General features: G+C 43.1%; 1 protein-coding gene across 1 annotated transcript in view; it reads left to right on the top strand.

The window, feature by feature from the left end:
* Positions 1-23,745, top strand: part of dock3 (dedicator of cytokinesis 3) — a 1,401,685-nt gene that overhangs the window by 1,305,074 nt on the left and 72,866 nt on the right. The window contains 1 exon segment of the mRNA XM_041191502.1: positions 13,274-13,415. Coding sequence (XP_041047436.1) covers positions 13,274-13,415 — 142 coding nt within the window.

Raw genomic sequence — 23,745 nt, 5'->3', positions numbered from 1 at the left:
TCCAGTTGAATGTTCCTGTCCTCTAACTGGCAACTGCCTGAGTTTGAACCAGACTCTTTGCAAAATAGTAATATGAGAAATGAGGGTCAGGGAATGGCAGGAAGGGGCAGAGAGAAAAAAACTTAAGAATACATCTTGGTGTCAGATTTGACCATGAGATGAGTTTCTGACCGCATCTTCGCGCCATCACTAAGACCATCTATTTCCAACTCCATAACATCATCCGACTCCACCCTGCCTCAGCTCATCTGCTGCGGAAATCCTCATCCATGTCTTTGTTACCTCTAGCATTTCCTGTGTAACGACAGTGACAATACTTCAAAAGTACAGTAAAGTCCCACCATTTGTGACTTTCTGGTTCGTGTTTTCACTCACCCACACTTTGCACTTTGTACACAGAATTGCACATCGCAAGAGCAATGTTCGCTCATCTGCAGTTTCTTCTCAGTCTCTCTTCTTTCCCCGGGGAGACAACAGCCATAATGGAGCAGAGACTGGAATGGTTGCAACTGAAGTGCAGACCAAATGAAGGGATTAATACAGAAATGTCCGAATTGCACTGCAATAATGGCTGTGTTCATTTTGTAATCTTCCCTTACTGGAAGTAGGAATTGGAGCGGAGTGGATCTGGGGAGTGGCTGTTTTACTGTTTCAGCTGCTGGGAAGCTGCAGTCTGGGAAAAAGGAGAAAGAAAGCAACTGTGATGTCACAGGAAGCTAGTAAGTTGATTGGCTGATAAGTGCTCAGTCTAAGGGACAGTGTGAGAAACCAGTTTAGGACAGGCGAGTTAAGGTAAATCTATAAATAAAAGGAACTAAAACTTTAAAATAATAAACCAAAATTTGAAAACTTTAAAATTAAAATAAAACAATAAAGATAAAACTAAATAAAAATGAAGTAATTTAACAAACATCTAAAACACATATAAAGAAGCAAAATACTACGGATGCTGGAAATCTGAAACAAAAACAGAAAATGCAAAAAAAAAAACTCAGCAGCATCTGTGGAGAGAGAAACAGAGTTAATGTTTTGAGTCTGTATGACCCTTTTTCAGAGCTGACTTCAAAGCTCTGAAGAAGGGTCACACGGACTCTAAAAGTAAACTATGTTTCTCTCTCCACAAATGCTGCTAGACCTGCTGAGTTGTTCCAGTATTTTCTGTTTTTGTTTCAGCAATGTTGCCTGCCCAGTGCCAGGGTTAAGGACATCTGCTCAGGGCTGGAGAGGAATTTGCAGTGGGAGAGGGAGGATCCAGTTGACGTGGTCCAGGTAGGTACCAATGACATAGGGTGAACTAGGAAAGAAGTTCTGCAAAGTCAGTATGAGGAATTAGGTACCAAATTAAGAAGCAGAATCTCAAAGATAATAATCTTTGGATTATTACCTGAGTCAGGTGCAAATTGGCATAGGGCAAATAAGATTAGAGAGACAAATGCATGGCTCAAAGACTGGTGTGGGAGAAGTGGTTTCCGGTTTGTGGGGCACTGGCATTAATACTGGGGCAAGTGGGGGCTGTACTGTTGGAACGTTTTGCACCTGAACCATGTTGGGATGAGTGTCCTCGCAAATTGCATAACTAGGGAAGCAGAGAGGGCTTTAAACTAAACAAGAGGGATGCGGGATCAAGCTTGGGTAGAGGTAGCAATTCAAGGTGCAGAGTCAAGACAGGGGAGCAAAATTGTAATATGAGAAATGAAGGTCAGAGAATGGCAGGAAGGGACAGAGCGAAAAAACCTAGGAATATATCAACAGTCAAGACTAGATGTTACAAAAGCAACAAAAAGAAAAAACTGAAGGCTCTCTATCTGAATGCACGTAGCATCCATAACAAAGTAAATGAATTGATATCCCACACTGAAGTAAATAAATATGATCTGATGGCAATTACAGTAACGTGGCTGCAAGACAACAAAGATTGGGTCCTTAATATTGAGGGATACATGACATTTAAGAATAATAGGAAGCTAGGTAAAGGTGGGGGGTAGCACTGTTAATCAAAGAGGGCATTGGTACAATAGTTAGAGATGACCTTGGTTCAGAAGATCAGGATGTAGAATCGGGTTGGTTTGAGATAAGGAATAGTAGTGGGAAAAAGTCATTAGTGGGAGTGATCTACAGGCCCCCTAACAGTAGCCACAGTGTAGGACAAAGTATTGAAGATAAAATATTGCATGCTTGTGATAAAGGGACGGCAATAATCATGGGTGATTTTAATCCACACATAAACTGGAAAAATCAGATTGGCAGTAGTAGCCTGGGTGAGGAGTTTTTAGAATGCTTGCAAGATATTTTCTCAAAGCAGCATGTTCTGGAACCAACCAGAGAGCAGGTTATATTAGACTTGGTATCGTGTAATGTGATAGGGTTGACTAATGACCTCAGAGTAAAGGCACTATTAGATAGCAGTGACCACAATATGATTGAATTTTACATCCATTTGAAAGGGAGAAGAGATAGTCGAAGACTAGTATTTTAAACTTAAATAAGGGCAACTATGTGGGCATGGAAGCTGAGCTAGCTGAAGAGAACTGGGAAACTAGGCTAGGGGATAGATCAATAGAGAAGCAGTGGCAGACCTTTAAGGGGATATTTCAGAGTATTCAGAATAAGTACATTCCTACTATAAAGAAAAATTCTAAAGGGAGGACCCACCATCCGTGGTTGACTAGAGATGTTAAGGAAAGCATCAAACTTGAGGAAAAAGCATTCAACTCCGCAAAGACGAGTGGCAGGAGAGATGATTGGGCAGAATGTAAAGGACGGCAGAGAATGGCTAAAAGCTTAATCAGTAGAAAGAAATTAGAGTATGAGAGGAAGCTAGCTAGAAATGTAAAACAGATAGCAATAGTTTCTACAGGTATTTAAAAAGGAAAAGAGTAAGTAAAGTGAGTGTTGGTCCTCCAGAGAGTGACAGTGGGGAGTTAATATTAGATAATAAGGAAATGGCGGAAGAAATGGACAAATATTTTGCTTCACTATAAAGGATACAAAAAACATTCCAGTAATAGCTGCAAATCAGGGGGGAACAGGAGAAAAGAACTTGGTGAAATTGAAATTACTAGGGAAATAGTCTTGAGTAAATTGATGGAGTTGCAGACTAGCAAGTCTCTGGGTCCTGTTGGACTACATCCTAGGGTCTTAAAGGAGGTGGCTAATAAGGTAGTTGATGCGCTGGTGTTAATTTTCCAAAATTCTCTAGATTCTGGAAAGTTCCTTCAGACTGGAAAGTAGTAAAAATAACCCCTCTGTTCGAGAAGTGGGGGAGAGGCAGAAAACAAGAAACTATAGGGCAGTTAGCTTGACGTCTGTCATGGGGAAGTTATTAGAATTGATCATTAAGCAAGTTATAACTGGGCACTTAGAAGATTTCAAGACAGTCATGTAGGGTCAGCATGAATTTGTGAAAGGAAAATCATGTTTAACCAATTTACTGGAGTTTTTTGAAGGATTAACATCCACACTTTTCCACCACATCTCTTGACCCCTCCACTATCTTAGTGTTGTCAGACTGCATGTTTGACATCCAGACCTGGATGATTCAGTTTCTTCCAGTTAAATGTTGAGAAGTAGCGTCTTAAGTCCCGTCATAAACACTCTACCTATCAAAGATTATTACGGAAAATAAAAGCGCATGGTGTAGGGGGTAACGTATTAGCATGGATAAAAGATTGGCTGGCTGGAAGAAAGCAGAGAGTATGCATAAATGGGTCTTTTTCTGATTGGCAGGATGTGACGAGTGGAGTCCCACAGGGGTCTGTACTGGGGCCTCAACTTTTTACGATTTACACCAATGACTTAGATGAGGGGAGTGAAGACATGGTAGCTAAATTTGCAGATAACAGAAAGATAGGTAGGAAAGTATACTGTGAAGAGGACATGAGGAAGTTGCAGATGAATATGGATAGGTTGAGTGAATGGGCAAAGATCTGGCAAATGGAGTTTAATGTGGGAAAATGAAGTTATTCACTTTGGCAGGAAGAACAAAAAAACAGAGTATTACTTAACTGGAAATGGCTGCATAATTCTGAGGTGCAGAGGGATCTAGGTGTTCAAGCACATGAGTCACCAAAAGTTAGTATGCAGGTACAGCAAGTAATTAAGAAGACTAATGGAATGCTATCCTTTATTACGCAAGGGATTGAACATAAAGGTAAGAATGTTATGCTTCAGTTATACAGGGCATTGGTGAGACCACATCTCGAATACTGTGTGCAGTTTTGGTCTCCTTATTTAAAGAAGGATGTAGATGCATTGGAGGCTGTTCAAAGGAGGTTTACGAGATTGATACCTGAAATGAATGGGTTGTCTTGTGAGGAAAGGTTGGACTGTCTGGGCTTATTTCCACTTGAGTTTAGAAGAGTGAGGGGTGATTTGATTGAAGTATACAAGATCCTGAACAGCCTTGACAACGTAGACATCAAAAGGATGTTTCCTCTTGTGGGTGAGCCCAGAACTAGGGGACACTGTTTTAAAATTAGGGGTTGCCCTTTTACAACAGAGATGAAGAGAAATTTTTTCTCTCAGAGGGCTGTGCAACTTTGAAATTCTCTGCCTCAGAAGGTGGTGGAGGCGGGGTCGCTGAATATTTTTAAGGCAGAGGAAGATAGATTCTTGTTAGGCAAGGGAATCAAAGGTTATCGGGGTTAGATGGGAATGTGGAAATTGAAACACAAGAAGATTAGCCATGATCTTATTGAATGGCGGAGCAGGCTTGAGGAGCCAAATGGTCTACTCCTGTTCCAATTCTTATGTTCTTATGTTCACTAATGTATTGCTCAGAGGCTCCCCTGTCTGTCGGATATAGGTACTGCACCACAATTTAAAGCAGAGCAACTACCCAAACCAGTGCTCCCCTCGTGTGACTGGAACCTACCTAATTTAGCCCCACAGGAAAGCATGTTTGTTGTTCATGATTTTGCCACTTGCAAGGTTTTGCGGGAACATAACCCTCATGAAAGGCAGGACTTTACTGTACTTCATTGGTTGTAAAGTGCTTTGCAATATCCAGTGGTCATGAAGGTGTTATATAAATACAAGTCTTTCAAGATTTGACTATTCCAATGTGCTCCTGGCTGTGCTCTTGTATTCTATCCTCCATATACTTGAGGTCATCCAAAACTCTGCTGCTGTATCTTAACTCACACCAGGTCCGATTCACCCATCACCCTTACCCTCACTGACCCACACTGGCTTCCAATTAAGTAATGCCTCAATTTTAAAGTTGTCATTTTTGTTTTTAAATCCCTCCATGGCCTAGGCCCTCGCTACCTATGTAATCTCCTCCAGCCCCACATCTCACCAAGATGCCTGCACTCCTCTGAGCCTCTCAAACACTGCTGATTTTAATTTCCCCATTATTGGTAGCTATGCTTCTTGTGCCAAGGCCCTAAACCCATGAATTCCTCCCTTAAACCTCTCCACCTGTTTACCTCCTTTCTTTAAGATGCTCCCTTAAAACTACATGCTAGACTCATACCTTCCTAATACCTACTTTTGTGGCTCAGTCTCAAACTTTAGTTGAGAGCACTCATGTGAAGTGCCTTGGGATGATCACTACATTAAAGGTGCTATATAAATACAAGTTATTGTTGTAGGGTTGGTGCCAGCATTGGAAGGTCCCCTTACAAACACGTGGGAGCTTCGTAAATCAATACAAAAGGTGGCGGAGAAATCCAGTATGGAATTTCCTGACATCGAGGCTAGCAGTATTCCCAAGTGTAATCCATATCCAGGAAATTGGGTGTCTGGAATTCCTAGGAGGGGCAGTTCATTTAAAGGGCAGAAATGAAGGACTGAAACAACCCTATCAAAGGTCAGAAATTACACTCTGTGACTGTGACAGTGGTGCATTATCTCCCCTTGTCCTCACCAACTTCTCTATCATCTTTGGTATGGTCAATCACATATCCTCATCCAACTCCTTTCCTCTATTGTCCAGCTCATTGAAATAGTCTTCACTTGATTCACCTCTTAACTATCCACTTTTAGATAAGCATCTCCAACAATGACTTCACTTCTTGTCCCACCACTGTCACCTATGGAGTTCTCCAAGGATACATCTTTGGACCCTTCCATTTCCTCATCTAGATGCTGCTCCTTGGCTGCATCATAAGCAGACATGGGATTTGTTTCTGCACATACATTGATATCACCAAGCTCCACTTTTCCACCACCTCTCTTGACCCCTCCACTATCTTAGTGTTGTCAGACTGCATGTTTGACGTCCAGACCTGGATGATTCAGTTTCTTCCAGTTAAACGTTGAGAAGTAGCGTCTTAAGTCCCGTCATAAGCACTCTACCTATTCCCTTTCCTAGCCATTATCTCAGACTAAATGCACAATCTCCTTGTCCAAATCAACCAGAATTTCCCACTCCCAGTTCCTTCTACCCTACCTTTGGCAGCCATGCCTTCAGCCACATTGGCCCCACACTCTGGAATTCATCCCCTACCTTCTCTGTGACTCCCTCTCCTCTTTTGAAATTTCCTTAAACTCAACTGTGTACCTTTTGCTCACCGCTCTTAAGGTGGAATTTTCTGTGCCATTGGTGTCGGGTATCATGTAGGGCGTGAGCAGACAATATGGTGGGAAGACCAAAAATTGGTTTCATGATATCATGAAACCAGTTTGCAATCATCCTCCACATATTGGGATCTTCATTTTAATACATCTGCATATCATTGTAACCTCTGCTGGCCAGAATCATCCCCCCTCCCCCAAGCTGGATCATCCAGCAATTATAGGGCGTGCACCTGGTGAGCTGCACTTCAAGGGGAACTCAGAGGTGCGTGCACAGCACTTGCATGGGTCAACTCTTGGACCTCAAGGCTCAGGCGCCGCGCACTCAGGCAAGGGCACAGGCAAGTTGCTTTTTCCCGGCTGGCTGCCAGTGCAGTGCTGGGGCAAGGGCTGCACTGCAGTTGAGGCGAGTTGAGGGGGGGTCAAGGGCTGCACTGCGGTTGGGGCAAGTTGGGTGGCCAAGGGCTGCACTACGGTTGAGGCGAATTGGGGTGGAAAGGGCTACATTGTGGTTGAGGCAAATTAGCGGCTGCAAGGCAGCTCGGTCTGATAGTCGTGCACAAGCACATGGGTCAGCAGAGAGAAGCGGCCACTCAACATTAGGAAAACCTTGTATAGAGTGACCATTCCTCCACAGCTGAGACAATTAAGGCACAGCCACATTGACATGCTTGGAGTCAGTCCTCTAGCTCATCTGCCCTCAAGCAACACAGAGGCCTGAAAGTGCCATCAAATGCTCCAGAGCTTTTCAACCTTCGGGCACAGACTGTAAGCTAATGAGCGTTTTAGTGGACTGCAGAACAATTGGACGACTGTGTGCATTGTACAATCTCCTTGCGAAAGCTGGCCATGGAGCAGTCATTAGTGGGAGTGCTCACAGCCCCTTGCAATGGCATTATTCAGGTTTGGACCAGTCTCCCCCATGTTCAAGCCAACAGTGCAGCCTTGCAGTGTGGGTTACTATTACACTTGTGCTCGAGCTGAGAGCACAGCGTGCAGTCCAATCGGAAAAGCTGCCGCCAATCGGTCAGGTGGAGTGGGATGGATGTGGTGGGGTTTCGGGCAGCCATTGCAGTGCACTAAACTCTGGCTATCCAAGTGGCGACCAGCACTCTCTGGGATGTGTTAAACAGCCACATGGCTCACAGAAAGTGGAGACAGAAGAGAAGAGAGCAATGGAGGTGCCTGGCTGAGCAAAGGCAGCAGCAGCACCCTCAGGAAGACGGGGTGGCTGGGGCTCCCATGCACACTGCTGAAGACCACAGTGAGCCATCGCTGGTCAATGCCAGCTAGACCCAGGGTCCATAGATAGCACTTGTCATCCCTGCAGATGACTGACAACCAGTAGCACGTCCAGGGAACTGGTCGGTCACATCTGTCACCTGCTGCAGGATTTGGCGCCACAGAGACATGAAGGGCATCCACTGTCAGTGGCCATGAAAGTGACTATGGCACTCAATTTCTACACCAATGGCTCCTTTCAGGGCTCCACAGGTGACCTCTGTGGGATATCACAAGCCTCTACACACAAATGCATCCATGAGGTCACGGATGCCACCTTCACGAAGGCACACAACTTTGTGCATTTTGCCCAGGTCAGGAAAGCCAGGAAGCAAGAGCACTGGGATTTGCCCAGACCTCAGATTTCCCACAGGGTACCATCAACTGCACTCACTTGGCACTCAGATCTCCGTGGCAACAAGCAGTCAACCGCAAAGGCTTCTACTCGCTGCATGTTCAGCTGGTGTGTGACCACCACAAACGTATCCTGCAGGTCTGCACATGGTTCCCAGGGAGTGCCCAAGACTTCTGCATTCCCAGTAGGTTTCAGATCCCTGATGTCTTCCAGGGTCCAGAGAGGCTGTACGGTTAGCTCCTCAGGGATAAGGGCTGCACGCAAAGGACATGGCTGACGACACCCGTGTGGCAGCCTCAAAGTGCAGCAGAGAGAAGGACAATGAGGCTCATGCTGCAACTCACATCTTGGTGGAGCAAACCATTGGAATGTTGAAAATGAGATTCTGTTGCCTGGAGTCTGGTGGAGTCCTGCAATATAGTCCACAGAGAATGTCACGCAACGTCATCGCCTGCTGTGCCCTTTACAACCTGCAACAGGGAGAGGAGCTGGCTGAGGCGGCGTTGCATGTCTCCTCCAATGAGAACATCAACAGGGATGAGGTTGAGGAGGTCCTCGAAGGTAAGGATCAAGGCGATGAGGCCAATGCACTGGCCCGACGAGGCAGGCATGCTTGGGAGGCCCTCACAGCTACTAGATTCGTGGAGGATGATGACGACATTCAGTGAGGAGACACCATAGATCCTCACATTGCATCTGTGAATGTTTGACTTCTGTCTGCCTGTTGGCAACGCACATAACCTCTGTGATAAGGCTCCTGACATGGAGATGCAGCAGATGCTCATCCCTACATTCCAGGAGGATAATGACAACATGCAGTGGGGACACTACAAAGATCCTCACGTAGCTTATTTGAATGTCTGATTCCTGTCTGGCTGATGGCACCTCACTTGCTCTCTGTGAACTGGGTCATACTGATGAGATGGGGGGCCAGCCACACAAAAAGGTGCTGGGAGCACACAGAATGTGGAACTCTGAGTTGCCAATCTAGGACATTCTGGCAGCAATGATAAGCCCCATCGAGGTGCATGACTGTCGTGACCAATGACAGTGAAGACGCACCATCGGTGTGCTGGGAAGGTTGCACAAAGCACAGGGAAGAGGCCCTGGTGTGAGACACCTGCCTTTATCTTATGCAGGAACCAAGGTTCTGAGTGACAGCTGAGTGACACTAACACTGATCATCAGAACAAGGAACCATAGGCAAGGAGGCATTCTTGGGAGTTCACTAACAAAGTGAACATTATGCACAAGTGATTAACGCCCGTGCCTAGACTGTGCAACTACATTTTTTTTTATTCATTCACAGGATGTGGGCTTCACTGGCTGGGCCAGCATTTATTGCCCATCCCTAGTTGCCCTTGAGAAGGTGATGGTGAGCTGCTTTCTTGAAACACTGCAGTCCTAACCCTGCTGCTACATCTTGATGCTCCTTTACATTCACAGCTGAGGTGGAGGCAGCCTGCTGACTGTTACGCCCTGTCCGTGATGACTTTGGGCGTCCACTGGAGGGCTGAGACCTGGAGGGCCCTGTCCTGCTTTCAGGGCCCTGCTGTGTGGCATTGGCACGCTCCTAGGTCTGTGGAGCGAGATTTGCTGGGGTCACAGGAAGAGGGGATTTGAATGGGCCAGACACTCCCAGAGTCACCTGGGTGGATAGCCCCAGGGTGTGCACCTGTTGATCCTCCTCCCTATGGGTGCCTGAGGGCCCCTGGCTGACTCCTTGAAGAGAAGGGGAAGCTGGAGTGAGATCAAGCTGCCCCGCACCCCTCTCACATACTCACTGTTGGAGGCCAAATATGGCGTCAGCGATATAGTTCAGCTCCTGCAGCAGTGCAGGACCAATGTCCTGAACCAAAGCCTCCATGGCATCTGCTATCCTACCAGTGTTGACCTCGGAGCGTTAGCATGTCGGCACTATCACCTCAGACTGAAGTCGGATAGACTACTCCATCATGCCTTGCATTCTGAGGAGTGCAGCAGACATCCCTTCCTGATGTTCCCAAGCATACCTTTGCAGCTCCAGCAATTGAGGTATGACCAATTCCAGAGGCTCATCATCTGACTCGGACTCATCAGATTTCTGGTCTCCAGCAGTCCTCTGAGTGCTGGTAACCTGGGAAGTCCCTGCCTCTGCCTATTGTGGATCAGGCAGTGCGATGTACTCACCAGATTGTGACCCTGAGACTACTCTAAACTTTGGCCCCACCGAAGTCTGTGTCTCTGCACTTGTGGAGGGTTTGGGTGAGCGCTGTGACGGGTCTTCAATGAGGGTTTCAGCAGATTCCTCTTCTAAGGTGTCTTTGGGTCTTGAGTCCAGGACCTGGGTCATGGATTGCATTGGCTGTTTCCCAGATGTGCCTGCAAAAGCAAGGAGAGATAATTAGTGCATGGCAGTGGCCTGTGAGAGAGGACACATCATTCACAGCATGGTTGTCTGATGGAGGTTGCACTGTTGAATCCTCACTTGGTTGAACACTGCTGACCTCACTGTCAGCACAGGAACAGTCCAGATCTTTGGATGACTATTTTCAAAGTTTATGAGGACCTTGTGAGAGTATAATAATTTTTATAATATTTTTCTAGTTTAATGTAAAGTAAGTTTATGGGGGTGCTGTGTTGCCCTGTCTGTGTGTGTGTTTTAATTATATTTTGTAGCCAAGCAGACTACAAGTTGAAGTTATCAAAAGAAGCAAGATGTAGAAGTGTTTTTAATATACCAATGAGCAAACATGGTTGGGGTCTTAACATGTAAGGTGTGAAGGGAATTTATATTTTTGGATAGGTAAAGGGTTTTTTGGTTTTCAAAGGGATCTCAGTCTGTTTACAAATAGCCAGACAAGCAAGCTTAGGGTGTGTTTATTTTTCTCAAGGGTTACTTATTATGAGAAAGGTAAAGTTCCAAAGACACATGAAAACATGGAATTATAAAGGAGAATGAGGCTATGTGTCAGGGGAAGGCATTATAAGATCTAATAGAAGTGTGTGAAGCCTCTAGTATTTGTGCATAAGCCTGCTGTCTATAGAAACCGAAGCTGGAGGAAGCGATTTTGAATTCCACTGTCCAGGGTATTGTGTTAATTTGCTGAATCTGTTTAAAATCTAAAATCTATTTTGGACCTTTGCCTTAAAGGGGATGTAACTGGGAGTCAAGTTAATTAGGAATATTAGGAGTAATTATAGTAATAATTTGTAGTTCTATGTACCAGTCTGAAATCTTCTCATTTGTTAATAACTATTTTAATTTCAGTTTTTAAAAAAATCTCTAAAGCCTAGGTGGACTTTTTACTTCTGAATTCAGTGCACGCATCTTGAAATAAATATAAATTGCAAAACCATTGTGACAGCGCAGTCAAGTTTTCCTCATGGCCTTGAGCCACCTGGCACACATCATCTGCCATATCATAACAATCTTGATTTCAGGCATTCCTCCACCAGTCTGCGATCTCTCGATGTTGATGTGTGCAGCTTGTCCTGCATGAAGACAGATGGAAAGAGTGTAGCAGGACACCTGCCAGGCCAGATGATATGTATGCCTGGCACGTGTGGGTGGTGAGTGGTCCCATGGACGGGATGAGTACAATGAAAGTGTGAGCGAGTGAATGGTGATGTCTCTTGAATTGGCAGTGATTGAGATCCTGGTGGATGTGTCATGGGCTTCTGAGTTGAGAGTGATGAGAAGAGTGACTTACCCTGGTGGAATTGAGGAGATCATTCATCCCCTTTCAGCTGTCCTCTTTTTCAGGGCGTTGGCACTCACCACTGCTCCCACCACCTCCCAAGCCGGATTGGTGATGTTGCTCCCATCCTGCATGCAGAGCAGGGGTAGAAGACATCATGGCAGGCCTCCACTGTGTCCAAAAGGTGTTCCAGGGACACATCACTGAATCGGGAAGCTGCAGTCTTTTTGCCTTTTGGGGCCATGTCTTCTGTGCAGCAGTCCTGAGCATGGAGAGGTGTGCACATGGCTGCACTTTAAATATGGTGCCCGACATGAGGAAGCGGCGAAGTGATGGCATGGCGGGCGAATTGGAGGCCGCTCGCCAGCAAAATGGCATGTTTCCTGGGAATGCATATTAATGAGGTGGGATTGGGATAATATAGCGGGAAAAGCTGCCATTGTGGCCAGCGGGTAAAATGTTCTTTTTCCCGCCCACTACCACACTTAGTACAAATCTGGGACAATTTCACCCTTAATATCTTTCTTTTATCTGGTTTCCATTTTTGTCGGATTACCTTTGTGTGAAACAGAGTTGTTTTGCATTAAATGCACTATATAAACGCAAGAGATTGTTGTTTAGACCAAATCTGACCTGCTTTTCTATATTTTTACCAACAACAACTCTTGCATTTACATAGGGCCTTTAACATAGCAAAACATTCACAAGCGCATTGACAAAATTTGACACAAGCCACATAAGGAGATATTAGAACAGGTGACCAAAAATTTGATCAAAGTGGTAGGTTTTAAGGAACGTCTTAAAGGAGAAGAAAGAGGTGGAGAAGCTTAGGGGCTAGGCAGCTAAAGCACAGCTGCCAATCGTGGAGAGATGGAAATCAGTGATGCACAAGACACAAGAAGTGGACGAGCGCAAAGAACGGAGAGGATTGTGGGACTGTAAGAGCTTAGAGATAGGAGAGGGGGGCTAGCTTGATGCTTTCTTCTCCCACTACTCCTGTACTCGCTGGACCTGTCCAAGTATTCACTTGAATCAGTTACTAGTATGCAATATGCTCATACAGGAAACTAGAGGGCTATTTAGCACCCTGATGGGATTTTAACCATTTGGAGTTGCCTTACATTTGTCTGATGAAAATCGGCCCCATAAGTGGATCAAGTGGGGACAGGATTGGGACAGAATGACCAGTTAGCCAAGTGACTGAAAGATGCAGAGTGCTCCAAGGATGAGTTGAAGTCAGAGCTCTGTCCCCCTGATGTCCTAGTGCAAAGATGGCTGTGAAATCATGGCCAATTCCTTGTGGTAAATTTGCAGTATGAGCTCAGACTATTATGAGTGATATGCAGTGAATTGCAGAGATGCCACCCATCTGCATAAATACCTTTCAGCAAAAGGAACTTTATGATACCAGTTAAACAGAAATACTAAGCTCACTGAGCATTCCATCTTTCTATATAGGATCTTCCTGGAATGGACAAGATCAGTCCTGCGTGCTCTGGTTCTAGCACACCACGTGGCAGCCTGATGTCCAGTCATAATCCCATGAGTCCAGAGACTATCAAGCTCGTACACAGGCACAGGTAAGTGAGATTGATGTCCAATTTTTACTAGGTGCAAGCATCCAACTCGTGCATAGATACAAGTGAAACTAGTGCCCAGCTTCTATTCAGAAACAGGTTAGTGAGACTGATATCCAGTTCATTTACAAATACAGTTCAATCTTTATATTCACTGTGTGGAAAATACTGGATTGTGGCTAAATATCAAAGCACTGCTTCTACACTTAAAAAACAGATTCCTGTATTGCACTTCTGAAATACTTCATTAGTTGTTAAGCACTTTGGGACATACTGAGGTCCTGAGAGGCGCTATGTAAATGCAGGTTCTTCCTTTCTTTCATTTTCAACATGTGGGCGTCATTGATAATGCTGGCATTTACTGTCCATGTCTAATTACTGGCTAGATACAAATGAGTGGCCTACAAGGCCATTTCAGCAGGCAGTTCAGAGTCGACCAAGGCATTTCTAGGGTCACATATAGACCATACTGCGTATGTGCCAATGTTTCCTTCCCGAAAGTTCATTAGTTTAACCTTCATGTGAGTGTTTGCCTGTCCTGTGCTGAGTTAACTGACCTCAGCTGAGTTGCACACTTGAGCTCATTGTTCCTGGATTAAGCAGAGAGCTATCAGATCATAAGAACATGAAAAATGGAGAGCATGAGTGGACTATCTGTTGCCTCAATTCTAATCCGCCATTCAATAAGATCATTTCTGCCTTTTCCCCATTATCCTTCATGCCCCTGTAGTTCAAGAAACTACCTATCTCAGCCTTGAATATACTCAATGACTCAGCCTCAACAGCTTTACACCTACATACGAACGTAAGAACATATGAAATAGGAGCAGAAGTAAGCCATTCGGCCCCTCAATCCTGTGCCGCTATTCATTAAGATTCTGGCTGATCTGTTTGTGTTTTGAATTCCACATTCCCATCTACCCCCGATAATTTTTGATTCCTTTGCCGAACAAGAATCTATCCAGCTCCGCCTTAAAAAATATTTAATGACCCCCTCCTCCTCCGCCTTCTGAGGCAGATTTCCAAAGTCACATAACCCTCTGAGAGAAAAAATTCTCCTAATTTCTGTCCTAAAAGGGTACCCCCTAATTTTAAAACAGTGCCCCTTTGTTCTGGACTCGTCCATAAGAGGAAACATCCTTTCCTCATCCACCTTGTCAATACCGTTCAGGATCTTATATACTTCAATCAGGTCACCTCTTATTCTTCTAAACTCTAGTAGGAACAAGGCTGGTCTGTTCTTCCATTCCTCATAAGACAACCCACTCACTCAAGGTATCAATCTAGTAAACACCCTCTGAACCACTTTCAACGCATTTAATCCTTCCTTAAATAAGGAGACCAAAACTGCATACAATATTCTAGATATGGTCTCATCAATGCCGTATATAATTGAAGCATACCATCCTTACTTCTATGTTCAATTCCTCTCGTGATAAAGGGATAGCATTGACTTCTTAATTAATTATTGCTGTACCTGCATATTAACTTTTTGTGACTCATGCATGAGAATACCTAGATCCCTCTGCAGCTTGGAATTCTGCAGCCATTCTCTGCTTTTTTATTCTTCCTGCCAAAGTGAACAACTTCACATTTTCCCACATTATACTCCATTTGCCATATTTTTGCCCACTCAATTAACCTATCCATATCTGTCTGCAACCTCCTTATGTCCTCTTCACAACACACGTTCCTACCTATCTTTGTGTCATCTGCAAATTTAGTTACCATGCCTTCACGACCCTCACCTAAGCTATTGATATAAATTGTAAAAAGTTGAGGCCCCAACACGGACCCCTGTGGGACTCCACTTGTCACATCCTGCCAATCAGAAAAAACATCATTTACGCACACTTTCTGTTTTCTGCCAGCCAGCCAATCTCCTATCCATGCTAATACGTTACCCCATATACCATGAGCTTTTATTTCCCACAATCACCTTTGATGTGGCACCTTATCAAATGGGCCTTCTGGAAATCCAAAGACAGTACATCTACAAGCTCCCCTTCACCCACAGCGCATGTTATTCCTTCAAATAACTCCAATAAATTGGTTAAACATGATTTTCCTTTCACAAAACCATGCCGACTGTTCCCAATTACCTTGAGCTTCTCTATGTGCCCAGCTATAACCTCTTTAATAATCAACTCTAACACTTTCCTCATGACAGACATCAAGCTAACTGGCCTATAATTTCCTGTTTTCTGCCTCTCTCCCTTCTTGAATAGAGGGGTTATATTTGCTACTTTCCAGTCTGATTGAAACTTTCCAGAATCTAGGGAATTTTGAAAAATTAACACCAATGCATCTACTACCTCATTAGCCACCTCTTTTAAGACCCTAGGTTGAAGTTCATCAGGACCCGGAGACTTGTCAGCTGACAGCTCCATCAGTTTGTTCAGTACCGCTTCTCTGATTATAATTTCACCATGTTCCACTCTCCCTTCCACCTCCTGATGTACAGCTATTACTGGAATGTTTTTTGTATCCTCTATAGTGAAGGCAGAAGCAAAATATTTGTTCATTTATCTGCCATTTCCTTATTATCTATTATTAATACCCATTGTCACTCTCCAGAGGATCAACACTCACTTTACTTACTCTTTTCATTTTTAAATGCCTGTAGAAACTCTTGCTATCTGATTTTACTTCTCTAACTATCTTCCTCTCATACTCTAATTTCTTACTCCTAATTAACCTTTAAGTCAGCCTCTGCCCTTCTTTATGTTCCGACCAATCATCTGACCTGCCACTCAACTTTGTGCAGTTGTGTGCTTTTTCCTTAAGTTTGATGCTTTCTCTAACTTCTTTCATTAACCACGGATGGTGGGTCCTCCCTTTAGAATTTCTCTTTATGGTAGGAATATACTTATTCTGATTACTCTGAAATATCCCCTTAAATGTCAGCCATTGTTTCTCTGTTGATGTATCCCATAGCCTAGTATCCCAGTTCACTTCAGCTAGCTCAGTTTTCATGCCCACATGGTTGCCCTTATTTAAGTTTAAAATATAGTCTTAGACCCAATCTTCTCCCTTTCAAACTGGATGTAAAATTCAATCATATTGTGGTCGCTGCTACCTAGGGGTGCCTTCACTCTGAGATCATTAATTAATCCTGTCATGTTACACAATACCGAGTCTAATATAACCTGGGCCTGAATTTAGCACTCGTCGAGCTCGGACGATTGGTGGGCCCAAGAGCAGATGGAAAACCGTTCCCTAACCACGATCAGCCCCCGACCCCACAATTTCATGCTGGCTGGCCAATTAACAGCCAGTCAGCATGAAACGTGCCCTGACAAAGACTCAGCACTGCTGGCAGGGCTGGGAAGAGGGTGAGTGCCAACGTCGTCGCGGGTGCTGGTGAATACTTCCACTGAGCTCCCTGAAGGCAGACAGATGCCTCAGGGAACTGCAGACCTCCAAATAATAAAAGAAAGCACAAAAATGCTGCAAAAATGTCCACACAGCACAATCAAGCACCTGAAAGCAGACCTCATTAAAAAAACCAGTCCCCAGATATTTCTTTTTATTTTAAATCCCAACAGAGATCTTATCCCGCCCTTGATGAGGTTTCATCAAAAATGTAAAGCATGCCTGGCCGATTGGCCAAGGAAAATCACTTACAATTGGGCTGTTAATGAGCTTAAATGCCCGCTTAATTGTCCGCGGTCGCTCTTCCAACTTTTGCATGTGCCTGCCGAGCGAAACATTGCATGAGTGCACAATAACATCGGGGTGCTTGCCTGATGTCATCTCGCGCAATTTTACATCCATTCGGGTCGGGCACACTGGTCGGTTCCAGAACGTGCTGCTCTAAGAAACCATCTTAAAAGCATTCTGTGAACTCCTTGTCCAGGCTACTACTGCCAATCTGATTTTTCCAGTTTACATGTAGATTAAAATCACCCATGGCTATTGCTGTCCCTTTATCAAAAGCACCTACAGCTCCTGGTCTCCTGCCTTGAATTTCTTCTTGTATACTTTGTCCTAAATTGTGGTTACTGTTCAGGGGCCTGTAGACCGCTCTCACTAGTCACTTCTTTCCCCTACTATTCCTCATCACCCAAACCGATTCTACATCCTGATCTCCTGAACCAAGGTCATCTCTAACTGTTGCACTAATGCCATCCCTGAACCACGGTGCTACCCCTCCACATTTACTAGCTTCCTATTCTCCTTGAATGTCATATACCCCTCTATGTTCAGGACCCTATCCTTGTCATCCTGCAGCCATGTCTCTGTAATAGCTGTCAGATCATATTTATTTACTTCACTGTACGCTATCAATGAATTTCCTTTGTTATGAATGCTAAGCACATTCAGATACAGAGTCTTTAGTTTTGTCTTTTTGTTATCTTTGTAACATCTAGTCTTGATTATTGGTGTATTGTTAGGTTTTATCTCTCTGCCCCTTCTTGCTATCCTCTGACCCTCATTTCCCATATTACTATTATGGCCTCCTGCCTTGAATCTATTCTTTGATTTGTCACATCTACCCAAGCTTGATTCTTCATCCACCTTGTTTAATTCAAAGCCCTCTCTACTTCCCTATTTATGTGACTTGCAAATTCACTCATCCCAGCACGGTTCAGGTAAGGGTACAGCCCCCACTTTCCCCAGTACTGGTGCCAATGCCCCATAAACCGGAACCCACTTCTCCCACACCAGAATTTAAGCCACACATTCATCTCTCAAATTTTATTTGCCCTGTGCCAATTTGCACGTGGCTCAGCTAATAATCCAGAAACCATTACCTTTGAGGTTCTGCTTCTTAATTTGGTACCTAGCTTCTCATACTGACTATGCAGAACCTCCTTCCTGTCCTTCATATGTCATTGTACCTGCATGGACCACGACAACCAGATCCTCCCCCTTCCACTGCAACAGATGACCCTATTCTAAGAAATGTGACCATCTTCTGGAACAAAGTGTCCAGGTATTTCTCCCCCTCCTTTATGTTGTGCAGTGTCTGCAGTTTGGCTTCCAGTTCAATAATCCTGATTCGGAATTCCTCTAGCTGCTTGCACTTTCTGCAGATATGTTAGTCCTGGATCGCCTTGGCTTCCAAAAGGACCCACATTCCACAGCTGCAACACAACACCTGTCCTGTCATTGTTACTTATGTTATTTAGTTAACTTAATTTAATTACTCACTTAATTAACTTAGAATTATTGCTATGTTTACCACACCTCTTTCCCGCGTGCACTGTATTCCGACATGAGCTGAATTCCCAAGTGAACCTAATTCGCTACTTACTCAGTCTCCGCCTCACTCCGCTGTAGTCACCTGTCTCCTCGTGTACCCCTTGCTGTGCTTTCAGGGGTGGAGAATTCTAAAATTTCGCAACCCTGTGAGAGAAGAAATTCTTCTTCATTTTCATCTTAAATAGGTGACCCTTTATTCTGAAACTATGCCTCCTGGTCCTATGTTTCCCCAAAAGGGGAAACATCCTGTCAGCAACTACACATCAAGCCCCTTCAGAATCTTATGTATTTCGATAAGATCACCTCTCATTCTTCTAAACTCCAATGAGGATAGGCCGAACCTGCTTAACTTTCCCTCGTGAGCCAACTCCTTTATCCCAGGAATCGACATGGTGTACCTTCCCTGAACTGCCTCCAATACAAGCTTTTCCCTCCTTAAATAAGGAGATCAAAACTGTATGCAGTACTCTATGTACGGTATCACAGCACCTTTTACAATTGTAGCAAGACTTCCCTACTTTTATACTCCACTCCCTTGCAATAAAGGCCAACCTACCATTTGCCTTCCTAATTACTTGCTGTACCTGCATGTTAACTTTTTGTATGGACATCAAGATCCCTCCATACCCCAGGTTCTGTCATTTCTCTCCATTTAAATAATGTTCTGCTTTTCTCTTCTTCCCACCAAAGTGGATAATTTTACATTTTCCCCATTGTGCTCAATCTTATAGATCTTTGCCCATTACTTAATCTATCTATACCTCTTTGCAGACTCTTTGTGTCCTCCTCACATCTTGCCTTCCCACCTATTTTTGTATTGTCAGCAAATTTGGCTACAATACACTTCATCCCTTTATCTAAGTCCTTAATATAGATTGTAAATAGTCAAGGGCCATGTGGGACCCTATTTGTTTGTCAACCTGAAAATGATGCATTTATCCCAACTCTGTTTTCTATTAATTAGCCAATCCTCTCTACATGCTAATGTCTTAACCCCAAAGTTCACTGTCTTGAATGTTGTCCACTGACCTTTTTATGACAGTGTGCATATATAAATTGTGGGTAAGGACAGGATCAGGCACAGCTATGATGTTTCCATGGAAAAATTGTCTGCTGATGCTGCTATACTGATACTATTTCTGCTTATCCCCATAAGCAGATGAGAAGGTACTAAGGGCAGTCAGTAATGTAGAACTGTATCTCAGCGCAAACAGTTGTTTATTGTTTACTAATTGTGTTTAATTGTAAGCAGGTCATAGTATTAACTCAGCATCACTTGAGCCCATTATAAATAGACAGAGATTAAGACTGCAGTTATTGGATTAGGAGGTGTATGCTTATAATATGTAATTCCGTAAATAAATATAAAAGTGTGTAAAGATTAGCTCCAGTTCTATCCTTCACCAACTGGCTTTCTGGAACACAACATGGTAGCAGAGAATGGTTACCTAAAGGTGAAAGTTAGAAGCTAAGAAAGAAAAATCAGACAGAAAACTACAAATCTAATAGCTATTATGAAAATAATACAAGAAATGCAGAAAGCAAGTGTAAATTTGTCAGGGTATGATTATTCTCCGATGCTTTTGGAGTCTGAACTATATGCCCAGTGGAAGAATGAAGTAGATATGTGGTCACAGGTTATGTCCCTAAAGAGGAAACAATATATTGCCTTGGCGTTGTTGCTTTCTAACAGAAGTAAAATCAGAAGTACTTTGTAAACTGAATGCCTTGTCAGTTGGATAGTGATGAAGGCTTGGACTTTCTGTTAGAGCTCTTAACAAAATTTACAAGAAAGGTGGTCTGTTAAATGTCTTTAAGGCATGGTCAGACTTTGATAGATTTCAAGAAAAAGGTGGTCATTTCATGGGAGAATATATCATGGAATTTAACAGATTGTATGAAATTTTGAAGAAATTGAATTTGGGGATACCTGGATCAGTATCAGCATTTAAATTGCTGAATTGTGTTCAGTTGTCTCATATGGACAGGCTCCTGGTTCTAACTGGTGTTCAGTACTTGGAGAGGGAGAACATGATGGATCAGATGGATCTTGAAAAAATTCCTGGGGAAACAGCCAAGGATGGACTTAGGGCACCAATGAAATTTCTGACTGATAACGGAAGGGAAATTTATCAATGCTGAGTTCAAAGACATGAGTGAAAACATGAACATAACAGTCATGAATACTGCAGCTGAAAGTCTATCAGCAACAGACTCTGTAAAAGGGATCATGCGGTGATTGATGAAATGCTGCATAATATTTTAACTGATCAACCAGACTGCAAGTTGACATGCAAAGAATTCACTTCAGATGGTTGGAGGATATAGTCCCTCTCAATTTGTCTATGTGTGAAATCCAAATTGTCTTCTGTGCTGTGTAACAGTCCTCCTTCTCTAGAAGGTTCTAAAATTAGTTCCCTTTTTCCTGCACATTTGAATGCTTTACATGCAGGAATATGGACTTTCATCAAAGCTGAGGTCTGGAGAAAATTCAGAGAGCACTGAGGCATCAGATTAGGCCATCTGAGACAGAATTGAACTGATGTACTATAAAAGAAAGTCTTAGGGAATGGAAAGGCCCTGGTAAGGTTATTGATGGTAAGACAGTATCTATCAAACATGGCAATCGAACTGTTAAGGTTCATTTTTCATGATTAATCGGAATTAATTACAAAATCTCATATTCTGAACAGCTGATAGAAGTAAACGAGGCACCATGTAGCTCAAATGCTCATGTGTTTTGTGAAGAAGCCCCTGAGGAATAGAATATATAAATCAAGGGCTGTATAGTGGCAATGTGAGTGATCATTACACATTGGACAGAGCTGTCACATCCAAAGGCCAATTGCCCGGAATCAGTACTTGAATAAGATATATTCCAGAGTGATCTAGTGAGTGTGGGGCATACAGGAAAAGCCATTGACAGGTTTAAATATGGTTGAATGTTCAGGATGATAGCTAAGAAAGGAGGTCTGTGGACTGGCAGAATGGAGTGAAAGGACAGAAAGTAAGAAAGCTCAGTACAAGTTCTGTTGATGTTCCCAGAAGTGACTTTTGCATCAGAAAACAATCATATCAAAGAAAGACCCTCTGATAGTGCAAGAGCAAGATCTCGCACTTTTAGTCTCAACAGACATAAAAGTGCAAGTAAAGGCCATAGCTTGAATAGGTTAGACAATGAAATGTAAGCCATGAAATGACCTCGGGACAGAACCTGAAGCAGAAATCCTTGTGATCGTGAAGTATTGGTGACTGCCAATAAACTTGAGGATAAACTAATAGGAGAGGCAAAACAAAGGGTATCAGATATTTGGGGAGAGTTTATTCCAAGCTGCTAGTCTGTTTTGTCACATTGGTGGACCTGTACTGAAAATGTCCAACAGATGAGATTTATAAAGCTAAAGTGAGGCCAGTAGCCAGGGGTTTTGAAGAGTGACAGATGTTAGAGTGGACTCTCCCACAGGTATAAAAGTAATCTTGAAAACCTTTTTAGCTTTTTTGACACATATTCCTGGGAGTATAGGTCAATCAACATAAAAGCTACATTTCTACATGGTGATACTTTCAGAGAGAAGTGTTTCTGAAATCCTCCAAAGAGGTAGCAGATACAGAAGGAAAACTATGGAATATAAACAAATGTATCTATGGCCTGAATGATGCTTCCAGAGATAGGCACAGCAATAATCATGGATAGTTTTAATCTACATAAAGATTGGACAAATCAGATCGGCAAAGGTTGCCCAGTAGATGGGTTCAAAGAGTGTTTAAGAGACAATCTCTTAGAGCAGCACATTCTAGAACCAACCAAAAAGCAAGCTAATCTAGACCTGGTAGTAAAGAAGCCTGTACATAGCAGTGACTATAACATGATTGAATTTCACATTCAGTTTGAGGGAGAGGAGAATGGGTCTACGACTAGTGTTTTAAACTTAAATAAAAGCAATTACTATGGTGTGAAGACAGAGCTGGCTAATGTGAACTAGGAAATTGGATTAAGGGTCAGTAGAGATGCAATGACAGACATTTAAGAAGATATTTTTTAACATTCAGTAAAGATACATTCCAGTGAGAATGAAAGACTTTAGGAGATGAATGTACCATCCCTGGCTAACTAAAGAAGTTAGAGATAGTATCAAATGGAAAGAAAAAGTGTACAATTCTGCAAAGAATAGTGGTTACTCAGAGGATTGGGCAGATTTTAGAAACCAGCAAAGAATGACTAAAAAAGTAATATGAAGGGAGAAATTAGAATATGAGAGAAACCTAGTTAGAAATATAAAAACAGAAAGTAAGAGCTTCTACAATTATTTAAAAAGGAAAAGAGTAATAAAGTGAACATGGGTCCTCTAGAGAGTGAGTCTCTGGAATTAATAATGGGAAATAAGGAAATGTAGAAACATTGAACAGATATTTTATGTCTGTCTTCACTGTATAAGACACAAATAACATCCAAGAAAGGATCTGATGGACTTCATCCTAGCTCCTAAAAGAAGTAGCTGCAGGGATGGTAAATTGGGCTATAATTTTCCAAAATTCCCTAGATTCTGGAAAGCTGCCACCAGACTGGAAAATAGCAAATGTAACTCTTGTATTGAAGAAAGGAGGAAGACAGAAAGCAGATAACTACAGGTCAATTAGTCCAACATCTTTCACAGGGAAGATGCTGAAATCTATTAATAAGAAGGTTATAGACGGGCACTTAGAAAATCTTCATACGATCAGGCAGTCAATGTGGATTTATGAAAGGGAAATCATGTTTGACTAATTTATTAGCATTCTTTGAGGAAATTACAAGTAATATGGATAAAGGGGAATCTGAAGATGTGGTGTACTTGGAATTCCAAAAGGCATTTGATAAGATGCCACGTTAAAGGTTACTACATAAAATAAGAGTTCATAATGTAGGGGGTAACATATTGGGTTGTAACTTACAGCTAGCGTTGGAAAGAGATAGCCCGCAGGAATTAGAAGAAATAAGTATATCCTTAACCTGCCTTTGAAAATTATGATGACACTTCTGTTCACCAGAGCTGCATGGGGCCTGCGTTGGAAGATTCCTTACACGCCCCAGTGCTGTGCAGCTCCGGCAGATTCAAGGAGGCCATGCCCCTTTTCTACAGCACTC

Source organism: Carcharodon carcharias, chromosome 7 (assembly GCF_017639515.1).
Source record: "Carcharodon carcharias isolate sCarCar2 chromosome 7, sCarCar2.pri, whole genome shotgun sequence".
Classification (NCBI taxonomy): Eukaryota; Metazoa; Chordata; class Chondrichthyes; order Lamniformes; family Lamnidae; genus Carcharodon; species Carcharodon carcharias.
Note: the sequence above shows the minus strand (reverse complement) of the source record. Positions and strands in the feature narration are given on the sequence as shown.